We start from the raw sequence: 11,788 nt of genomic DNA, 5'->3' as shown, positions 1-11,788 counted from the left end.
CTGCCAGTGTTCGTCCGTCGCCCCGTCGTCGTCGTCGTCGTCGTCGTCAGTATAGTGCAGTGCGGTGCGGATTCGATTAGTACGAGTGTCGACAGACTGTGACTCGCGCACTCCGGAGTTGTCGCCGTCGTCGCCGTCGTCATCGTCGTCGTCGTCGTCGTCGTCGTCGTCGTCGTCGTTCAACGACAGCCGTCGCGCGCGTGTGCCGACGATCGCGCCCTCGGGGATCAGAGACTCGGGGGAACAACTCGAGTCCTCCGGAGAAGCAGGCACACACCACCGAATCTCACGCGCGAGAATGGCGGGCAACGGCATCCCGGTCCTCCTCATCACCGCGAACGTCGGCAGCATCTTCGAAGAGGTACGTGCGTATCGTATATATATATATATATATATAATATACACACACGATCATACGTGCATATGTATCATCGGCGATACCCCCCTTGTGAATCTTTATATGATATACCCGTAACCGGCGAGGCGCGGCCAGCCGATCGATCGATCGGCGCGCATCGCGTCTTCGATTTCGTGCGCGATTATTTATCCACGCGACACACACGACCTACTTGCCGTCGCGTCGCCGTCGCCGCCGCCGCCGCCGCCGCTCCGTTCTCCTCCTCCTCACCTCTCCGCCTCACCTGCCGGATGACGCTGGCTGGGCGCGGATTTTTCGTACACTCGTGCATACCACGCAACAGCTCGCGGTCGACACACGTGCCGCCGTCGGCTCGTCTCGTTTTGGGTAGCCCGGACCCGGCCGACGGCGAGAAAGTCGCTCCGTGCGGCGCGACGAAATTTAAAGACCCGATCCGTGTATCTCGATCCACTGTCCGGTCTCCGAAAATTCTCGTCTTTCTCCTCTCTCTCTCTTTCTCGTTCCACGTGTTTTTAATTATACGCGTATTTCATTTCGACATTTCGGATATTTATTGGCTATCGATGCGTTATAATATCTCTGCGAGATGTGTTTTGGGCCCGCCAGAAAGTTTCGCGGGTAAAACCTCGGAACGCGACCTTGATGCTCCTCAACATTTAGAAGTTTTGAAATTTGGTAACGTCATTGGACGTATCCCCCCTGATTCCAAAATATATCCTGTATATATACCTATGCTCCGAAATATCGCAATACATGGCGTCGTATAAAAAATTATCCGAGAAATCGCGAGATGTGTTTTGGACTCGCCAGAAAGTTTCGCGGATAAACCTCGGAACGCGACCTTGATGTTCCTTAACATTTAGAAGTTTTCAAATTCGGTATCGTCATTGTACGCATCCCTGACTCCAAAATGCATCCTGTACATATATCTATGCTCCGAAATATCGCAATACATAGCGTCGCGTAAAAAATTATCCGAGAAATCGCGTCAATTCTGTCTTGAAAATTTCCAGTTAAAAAAAAAACTGTTTTTGTGTCTCTGAATAGCTAATGGTAAAAAATTTCGGAATAATTTTTTTGGAACATCGTTATGCCTTTTACTCTCGTTATTTCTCGTTATTGGCACTGTGTGTTTGACAAGTGTATTGATGAATACATGTATAAATTCCTGATAATTTGGCACGTAAAGTCAATGGTATTGCGATACCGTGAAACAAATCGTTAGCATTATGTAACGTGAAAAAGTTTGCGAGGAATATGTTTACAAGCTTTCCTTTGTCCTCCGGTAAGCGTTCGAGAAACCGTTGAAACGTCGCGTTCTCTTTCGCGTTTTCCGAGCGGTGTGGTATCTATTCGCGTCCTCGAGACGAAGGAGAAATTCTCGCTGGAACGATCGATTACCGAATTGAGAGATTCGCTCCGCGGAGCGCTTTCTATATTGCGCTTCGCGTCCCTGGGCGTATCGATCTGCCGGCGCGAAAAAAAAAAAAAGCCTACGTAAATAATTTTGACGGTTAAAACGCGCGAGAACGAGGAGAGCTCGCGTGAACAATTTTGACTTATTAATGGTCGACGATTAATGGCAATTGTATTCAATATAACGGCAACAAATAATAATAACAACACCGCGGTAATAATCACGCGGACGGAACGGACGGGACGGTCGGAAACCACGCGTGCCCGATATCGAGACTCTCGCGTGCGCGGCACCGACGTTTGTTTATACTTCCATCGTAGCGCCAATTTTCTCGTGCCAACACCGCGTTGCGGGGATCCGTTTCATCGGGAGATGAGAGAGAGTGAGACTCGCGCGCACACACACACACCCGCCATCGCCGACGCGACGCGTGGATTCGCGAGAGTTCTCTATTGCCACGCGATCGATTATGTCGTATCGTTCATTTGCGCGAAACGCAAGAAGAAAAGAACTCTCCCGGCGCCGGCTTTTTTGCCGTCGGGCATCGGGCGAGGGTGGCGGCGACGGCGGGTAAGGGGAGGGTAGGAGGGGGGGGGAGAGGAAGAGGTTGCGGTGGTGCGCGCCGATATATCCTTGCGCGGTGACGTTAACGATCTATTAATATATCCCGCGCGCCCTCGAACATCTCATTAAGCTTTTCTTTAAAGTGCACGAAGTATGAAGGATTTCACAGATTGATACGAGCGAATTCTCTCTTGCAGCCTAGTGTCATGCTGAAGATATGGACGGAAGAGTTTTTATCCGTAAGTACATCCTCCCGTGCGACGCGCGCGGGAGGCTTTTTACACGCGCGGTACTCACGCGCGGTGTGTTTTCACTCTTCGACACGCCGCGCGTCCGTCGGCGAGCGAGCGCGCGCGGCCTGTTTTTTTTTTTTTACGAGCGGATTGCTTTTTCAGACCATATCGAGGCTGGATCCGAAATTTATAGCGCTGCACTGCCAAGAAGTAGGTGGAAAGAATTACGAGCAGAGTATGAGGCATGTGGAGGACTTTGTTAGGTAAATGTCGATATTTTTTCATCTGGATTCGATCCGCGCGTTTTTCTCTCTGATGTTTTCTCTCTCTCCGTTATGTACGCTTATAGAAACAAATGGACGCATTTTATCATTATTGTCGCTTCCGATAAAAGCACGCAACGACATTTTCATATATACGGCGGCGTGATAAATTGCACGCGTGTAGAAACGGACCTTTTTGTAAATTCCGAAGACATTGTGCTGTAATCTTATTATTGGAGCTTCTTGGAAGGTTTCCAAGAGCTATAATATTTGGCTGTAATTAAATTATTAAGATAAGAGCCTGTATATACACAATCGCGCCCGATGTTGTTTTTGTAAAATATTCCCAGTCCAATCTGTATGACGTTTTAACTTTTGATCTTTATCATTGTGCCGATATTATATCTAAACCTTTTATAAATATACCAAAAACAAATAGCGCTTTCTCTTTCCACATATATGATATTGAATATGATTTAACGCATAACTGGTAGAAAGGGATAAAAATAGACGCGTCACGCGTGGCTCTATAGTTGAGTGAGTCACTTCAAAAGATAAAGCTGATTGTATGATATTGACATAGGGAAGAGAGAGAGAGAGAGAGAGAGAGAGAGAGAGAGAGAGAGAGAAATGCATATATTACATATAAAAAAAAGATTGTTTGAAAAATGTATTTATAAGAGATTTTCAATTCTGAAGTTTTTCTATTCTAACTTAACGCATAAACAATACACGTTATTTACAGATTACTTATGTCGTCGGAAGAGTTAAGGTTGTTCGACAAAATTAGGGTATTTCTTGACGAGGATTACTCATCCGCTGAACATTTCACAGTGAGTTGCGGAAATATATCTTCTATATAAGAGTACTCGATTGCTTTAAACGGAGCAATATTCTCATCAAGGTTCTTTTGTAGGCTCTAGGAAATTTCTACTTCGTGCACGAGTCCTTGAACGATGTTTTATTATGGGATTTTAACGGTACGTCGCGTATAACCTTTATTTTAAATTTGCTCCCAGTAGACGTGTGCAATATTTTTCTAACTTATTATGCGCGATTTTAGAGTTATCTTTTACACCTGTTAATGGAAAAGAGGTCCATTCGGGCAACATAGAAGCCGTTAGTACCAAAGAGAAAGCTAAGTTCCCTCAAGAATTCTTCCCAGAATGCAAATGGTCCAGAAAAGGTTTTCTGCGTACCCGATGGAGTATTAGTGGCACAGTTTTTGATCTCATAAACATACACTTATTTCATGACGCGAGCAATTTTATTGCTATGGAGATGGTAAGGAACTTTTACGAGTGCTGTCCCGTATATACAATTAATTTGCGTGCGTTTGTACCGATTTGTTTTTCTAATTCGTGACAATTTTTTTGCAGTTTCCATCGGTGTACAGTAAAACGCGTAGAAGAGCGCTCGAGCATACATTAGATAGATTTCACAATGACAAGTATCCGAATGTGCCGTATTTTTTATTTGGTGACTTTAATTTTAGGACAGACACGGCGAGTGTAATAAAGGTGAGACTCATCAGCAGTCACGATTTCGATAAAAAGCAAAGAGAAAAATTAGACACGAATATTTCAAAAAGTTCTTAAGAGAGAGCATATTAATTGTTTACAAATAAATTAGTACACATCTATGTTATTGATACAAGCAAGATTTAGCAGTACAGTCATGAAACAGTTATATTAAAGTCAAACGTATTACAGTACTTTAATTTGTCTTTAATAGAAACTGACAGAAGATACTGAAGAAAAGAAATCATCAACGGGAAATATTTCGAAATTGCAATTTCACAATAGAAATGATGATCTCATATTAACATTAGGCAAAAAGGAATTTTCTCACTACGAGCATCAGAACGTTTTCATCAAAAACAGCGGCGAATGGGTGAGTTTTACGTATTCCATTTATACATATATGTATATGACGTGATCCATATTCAAACGACAGATTGCAACGCCGTTAATAAAACTATTAATATTTATTATCAATATTTATTACAGTTACGCGAGTATGACAAGGAACTGGGAGACTTTGAGGGACGGCTGTTCGAGTTTCCAATCAACTTCGCGCCAAGTTACCCGTTTCAGGAGGATATTAACGAGCCTGTGAATTATATGCAAACGAGAGTGCCAGCCTGGTGCGATCGGGTTTTATTGAGTCCCACTGCGAAAACGCTAGTCCAAGATGTACGTGTTCCCGTGGAACTTATATTCGCGATCGACGATAGAGCGATTTCTAAAAGTGAATTGTGATGGAATTTATTGATTTAATGTAACGCTCGTGATTCGTTTGTACAGATTGACGATACCAAGGCAGTGGAGTACGGTATAATCGGCCCAACTACGTGCATGGGTGATCACAAGGTAAGAGTTAAAAGTTTTTCCCGTTTACCATCTTTTTCTTACATTTATAAAAAACGATACTACGACATTTTTTTACGACTTTATGCTGGGAACATATACTTACACACTGCCTAGTTCTTATTCTGATGATCCAATTCTTTCAATTATTATGATGCAGCCTGTTTTTCTGGAGTTTCGAATGAATCTCTAAGCACTAAGGTACTTATCTATGAACTGTCTGTCTGTTCTTATCTGAAATCCCCTATGTCTCTTTCACGTCTCTTTATTCCGTTAGTATTTCGTTATCTCGACAATAAGGGGCTTGTTTAAGTGTAGTACCTCCACACACGTAGTATCCTGTGAAGTATATATATATATATTTTTCTACGTTACTTTGAATCTGTCTGTTTCTTTCTCTCTCATAATTCTTAGCTTCATTATCGTTATCATGGAATAATTGTACTTTTTCAATCTAATTATCAATACGCCTTGTAACGAATCTTGCGTTTTTTTTTCTATAACGCTAAACAACATTTCACTACATTGTACATGACGCAATACATAAAGCTTTCGGTTACACGACGGGAATATTTATTACTATACGATAGCATGATAATAAAAATAGCGGTAATCATGTTTAATAGCTGCTGATTTTAAAATTCAATTTAATTTTAGGGGAATATTACGTTATAGAAAATAAATATATGATGTACGTAAAATAGATTATATTATTAATTAATTATAATATTAATTTTATTATAAGTTAATTATGCAGTATATTAATTTAAATTATTAATTGTACTCTACACAGGCAGTGTTACAATATACAAACACAATCTTACAAACATTGATTAAATTGTATAAGGTAATATCTAAAAATATCTAAAAAATGTCATAATTTTTATACTTTGAAAATTAATGTTGTATGATTATTATTTATATAATGCTGCAAAATATTGATTCTTTTTAAAATTTGTACGATTATTATTTATATAACGCTGCAAAATATTGATTCTTTTAAAGTTTTGCGCGCATGTTCGATAACTGTCATATCGACAAAGTTAACAGATTGAAAAGTACATTACTATGTCATTGTCCCCTTGAATGAAGACGAAATGTTAGCTTGAGATCGTCTACCTCTCCCATAGATCCTCCAATACAAACCTGTCACATATCGTCTTATCATCTTCTCACCATGACGCACGATAATAAAAATTCGTTATCTTTTTTTTTTCTTGCCATTTACAGCCAGTCTACTTGAAGGCTAATCTCATCTCGGACGCAGGTATGATAGACTGCTGCAACTTGCCAATTGCACCTGAGTTTTGCTTCCGAGTGCCCAACAATTATCTGGAGTTGTTGTCCATGTTGCCTGATTGTAATAGTTACGCTAACGCGCGCGCGGATTCTATTGACTATTCGTCTAATCTGTTGCACGCAATACCCGTTAAGCATGATCCTTACACGCCAGATAGTATGGACAGTCCGAGTCCGAACGCGCTGATGGCCTCCGGCGAGGTCCCCGATTTGTACACGGATCACATCGACAGCAACAACATCGGCGGTGACAACACGACGTCGATACCGCGCTCGATTCAGACGTCGATCACGTCGAGGCGACACATCGACCGAGCTGTGTCGCCGGCCTTACTCAAGTCCAGATTAGAACTGATTGTGCAAAATAAGAAGCACGAGGACGCGGAGCTGGAGGTGGACGTCTCGGACATCAAGAGGAGTCCCAGCGAGTGCCATTTGCGTTCCTCCTGGTCCGACGCTGACGATCAGCAGTGGTGCGTGAGGAAGAACCGATGCAACAGCGACGTGTCGTGGCAACGATCCCACGTTTTGACGGAGGCCTGGGTCCAGAGCAAGGGTCAGCCGGGCTACCATTCCTTTAGTAATTTCGTGCACCGATCCTCCTCGAACTCGAGTCCCCCGGACATCGTCGACGGACTGCCGCACGATCTGATTATACCGCGAATTGCCATAATCAACGCGAGTAACTTCGAGTCGAACGCGAGCTCCGTGTACTTCCACGACGACAGGCTGAGCAATTACTCGGAAAACAAATTGAGCACGTATTCGGACGGCCGCACGAAAACGCTGAGCGGCGATGCTGTGAGCTCGGAGAAGTCGGACGAGATTTGCGACAAGACGGACGAGGAAGACGGCAACCGATTGATTCTGAGCGCGGATAGAATAGTAGGGAAAGAGAATAACGCGTACTCGAATGACAACGAGGTGATATCGAGTAGAGACTTGTACTTCGACGAGGACGATAGGAAATCCATCGAGGACGAATGCGATATGTGCAAAGAGACGAAGTGTCAAATGATTGAAGCGCGAGCTCTCGTGAGGAGTGCGTTTTACGTGAAGAGCGACGTCGTTCCCGATGAAACGAACGACAAATTGACCATGGAACGGAACGTCCCTGATGAATCTTGCTTCAAGAACACGCAGCGCACCGAGATCCTGTTGGAGAATCAGTCGAGCTCTCTGGCATTGCGGAAGAGGCGCGATAAGACCGACGCGAATCCGGACAGAAAAAACGTGGAAAGCAGCGATACGCCGTGCGCGAGGGCTGGCACGAGGATAGAGCCTATCAGAAATCAAGATTGCGACAGCCACGTGATAAAGATATGCCCAGATATACACGCGGTAAGTCACGATGCCGAGATCATAAGTTGTGAGAGCAATCAGAAAAAGTGCACCTCGAAGAACACGACGAGAAGCAATTCGGCGCACAGTCAGGATATCAGTGATCACGCGGGAAACGCTAGATTAAAGTTGAAAGCTTACAGAGTCACCGAACGATATAAGAGCAACATTATGGGAAAGCGGACTAGATGTAGAAAGTGCTGTTGTGTAGTATCCTGAGAATTCGCTTTAGTCTGCACCTTACAAGCGTTTGTGTATGATGTTCCTCATTTATTTATCGCACTGTTGCATCTATGCCGGATCGAGAATGAAGAAATATCGAGGAGGCTTCTCCTATTGGAAAATATCGCGCGAATGATGTGACCTGTGTCGAAGCGAGACTTGTCCGTTCTCGATTTGTCTTAGATGCAACAGTCGCCGTCACTGCGATGGCTATCTTTTTTTTTCTACTTACATAGAGTATTCCTTTCATAAAACTTACTTCCTCGTCTTCGTGCTATCTTCTCTCGATGTGCTAAGTAGTGATCGAGATAGTGTTTACAGTCACACATCATTGCTTAATGTACGACTATAATTTATTTTCACATGGTGTGTGAATATACATATATATTATTTTTCCTGTTGACAATGTGCCTAACTAATCGTGAATGCAATACGTTCCTTGATGTGCAATTTGTAAGCCGTACGAACGATTACTGAAGAAACTGCGAGGAGACGTTTTATGTTATTTATTGGCGCTGACGTTTTAAAGTGACCTAAGCGTGACGTAGTAGAAGAGGGGATACGATTTTAGTTATTAACGGTGTTTCTCGCTCGCGCCTCGCGCTCGGTCGTGAAATATGAATTTCGTACGCGACCCTCGTGCATGCCGCGTGAAAACACACATCTCGATGTGAAACGACGTTCTGCATGTGCATGCCACTCGAATTGTCGATGTTTTACCCATATTTTTTAGAAGATACCCGAGTGATATATAAAACTGTTTCCTTCATTTATAGTCGTATATAATTTATAACCAGTATAACAACGTTACGTAATATTACATTATTTAGAGCGTGTGGATATGAAAGTAGTGATATAGTTAACGCCGCTGTACAGTGTCAAGCAAAATACGTACAGACTGATGAAATCGTTACCAGTATACGAGGCACTTGTGCGAGCAATGCTACGTTATCCTATTAGGCTATTTTTAAACATAAAAGTCCCCAGATCCTTGATACGCGCGGGTACTTGTTTTCAAGGAAATTATTACCTCGCAGTGTTCTTGTCCTTGATAATTATATCCTACGTTGCATACTACATATATTTATATATATACATACATGAAATTTTATCCTAGATTTATAGATAACATGTATATATATATATATATATCGCAGATTTTATTTATTGTGTAACCATATATCTCTCCTCTCGTAATTGAATAGTATTGCCGTTGTACCGTCTGTGCCGTTCTAATATTTCGCGTATCATTTTCATTCGATATAACAAGAAAGGATTCGCAGCGATATCGCGCAAAACTCGCATGTCCCCCCTTTTTTTTTGTAACGCGCGAACGTACTACCGTCATACGTATGCCCTTGCCAAGAAGAGATCTATTCGCTGAATTTTCTTCACGAGCGCGTAGACTAAGTGGACTCTACTGCCAAAGCTAAATTTATTGTTAGCTCATTAAGTGAGAAGATATTAATTTATGTGACGGAGATGTCGGTCGCGTGAGAGAGGAGTGACGGTGAGACGAGGGTTGCTCCGTTCGTTGTTATTGTTACATTATCGCGCAGTCCGGAGGGGAGGGGGGGGGGGAAGTTTCAGGAGAGCGTTAGTTACGAGCATCTGGTGTTATATACCAGCGCTGTACAGGACTTTGTATATAGTACATACTTTTGGGCTTGAAATTGAAATGTGTCGGTGTTCATGCCTATTGTCGTTCCTACTTCACGCTTCATACCTATTTTCTCACTCGGTCTCAGGGAGATTAGTCTGAGCTCATCGTTAAAAGTTTTTGACGTATATCACTATTTAAAAGTATATTATTACTAATATCAAATACTATTATTCTTAATATATAATTATAGTATTTTATAGTACGATCTGCAATAGTTTTCCGCATCATCCGTGCAGAGATTGCAGATAAGTTTTTTAAAAGCGATATTACACACGTCAAAAGACTTTTAACGGACGACAACTGGGACAGCACTGTTATGTACAAATGAACGTTCATAACGAAGTTTTAATTAACCGGATGAGAAGACGCGCGAACCGGAACGGACTTAAAAGGGGATTCCTCAAAAGGGGATTTCCCGACTTGGGGGACAGACGGAAGTTCGAGCTTACTTGTGATGTTAGCGTGCATTACTCCACGTACCTCCAGTTCGTAATTGTCGATGTCTCGTGATTCTTCGACGATGAGCATGGATGAGTGCACATCGTCAAGCGTGCACATCGCGAACAAAACAGCGAAATCTTTTCCGGGTGGGGGTGATGCGTGGCAAGCAGTTCGGCGATAGATCGGCAACTTTGGTATTTGATTATAGTCGCGCGATATTTGATTATCTGTCTCGCTGGAATTTCCCGCCACGTGGCGACGGGACGTGGAGTAATGCCGTGACAATTGTGACTTAACGTTATACCTCTCCCCGCTCGCCGAAATGATCCCGAGAGACGGATCTCTGCCCGGGGAATCCGTGCGAATATACCTACGACAATTGTCCGAGCATCCGCTATCAGTCGTTTCCAATTTGCCATACTAGTTTTAAAACGAGAAATCTTGCGAGCGACGGAATCGCGCTCAGATTTCCGACGTGTTGTACTGCATTTTTGTTTTATTTTCTACCGTAAGAAAGGATGTATCGCGAATTCCTCTCGTTCGAGTGTAAATATAGTTCGTCGACGAGACAAACCTATATGCAATATATCTGCCCCATTTTATAAATATAAATTTATTTTTCATACACGTGAACGTTGCTTTCTTTATTTGTTTCCTTCTGCAGTTTCAGTTTCTTCCCGTATAAAAATTCGATTAAACGGCGATTCTAAATTCGACAAATGACGTGCTTCCCTTTATCTACTTTGTTTTTTTCTTTTCACATGGAAATATGTGTATGCGGAATATAATACGAGGTCCGTACGGAAACCATTTTGACCGTCAATGATTCAGAATCGTGACATGCAAAATGCGGCGGAGTACATTTATCAATTATATTATTTGTTATATATATTTATTTGTATGTTATTTATTAATATATAGAAAATACGGGCCGCAAAAAAATCCTTATTTCAAGATTGAATAAAGCAAATTTCCGTTTAGATTAGAGACACAGTATAAGAAAAACTGGCTAACATTTGTCTCACTGTGTGACACGAGAGCCTATACGTGTGCTATTGCTGTTGAATGGCGATTTTGCTGCACTTCCCTTTTATCTCGAGGTTACACTTATCGATTATTGCTTCACAGAGCGTGTGTGTATTTTCATTTAATTTTCCGCACGTTGCGCACTTCCAATAACCGCTGCAGCCGCAAATCTTAATCGTGGAGCGCAGTACGGCAGATCCGAGGGGGCGGAAAAAAAAATTGGAAAGCATAAATAATAACATATTATTCTCTTACGCCGCACCTAGACCTTCACGCATAAACGATCGATAACAACTTTTTCTTATAAAAATCCAATCTATTTATACGCTGTTTTAGAATATTCAGCAGTATATTTCTGCTTATTCTTTATCTTTCATATTATTGCTTATATTTCTCTTGTCGCAGTTTACACGACATACGTCTTTTACGCTCTTTCGTCATTTTGTGTAATCTGTCTAAACGCAATTTATAATCACACTGATGTTGCGGCGGGTCGTGACGCGATTCGAGTAAACTGACACACGGTAAGGATCGTATGTATATATACGGAATTTCTGCGATCTGCGCTGCT

The 11,788-nt window shown here is 42.3% G+C and overlaps 1 protein-coding gene across 1 annotated transcript; it reads left to right on the top strand.

Moving 5' to 3' along the window:
- The first annotated feature begins 277 nt into the window (after positions 1 to 277).
- On the top strand, positions 278 to 10,824 carry LOC105458926. The gene is made up of 11 exons (XM_011704544.1): positions 278 to 361; positions 2,558 to 2,599; positions 2,756 to 2,856; positions 3,602 to 3,689; positions 3,773 to 3,836; positions 3,920 to 4,140; positions 4,236 to 4,376; positions 4,591 to 4,749; positions 4,866 to 5,051; positions 5,163 to 5,228; positions 6,456 to 10,824. Exons 1-11 carry the CDS (start codon positions 299 to 301, stop codon positions 8,082 to 8,084), a joined length of 2,760 nt encoding a protein of 919 aa, XP_011702846.1. The 5' UTR covers positions 278 to 298; the 3' UTR covers positions 8,085 to 10,824.
- The last annotated feature ends 964 nt before the right edge of the window (positions 10,825 to 11,788 follow it).

Source organism: Wasmannia auropunctata, unplaced genomic scaffold (genome assembly GCF_000956235.1).
Source record: "Wasmannia auropunctata unplaced genomic scaffold, wasmannia.A_1.0 LD334250.1, whole genome shotgun sequence".
In the NCBI taxonomy this organism is placed as follows: Eukaryota; Metazoa; Arthropoda; class Insecta; order Hymenoptera; family Formicidae; genus Wasmannia; species Wasmannia auropunctata.
The sequence above is the reverse complement of the archived record's forward strand: the minus strand, read 5'-3'. Positions and strand labels throughout refer to the sequence as shown.

Coding starts and splice junctions, on each gene's coding strand:
- LOC105458926 (XM_011704544.1), top strand. CDS start 299: ATGGCGGGCAACGGCATCCCGGTCCTCCTCATCACCGCGAACGTCGGC. Junction 362..2,557: donor TCGGCAGCATCTTCGAAGAG/GTACGTGCGTAT, acceptor TCTCTCTTGCAG/CCTAGTGTCATGCTGAAGAT. Junction 5,229..6,455: donor CGTGCATGGGTGATCACAAG/GTAAGAGTTAAA, acceptor TGCCATTTACAG/CCAGTCTACTTGAAGGCTAA.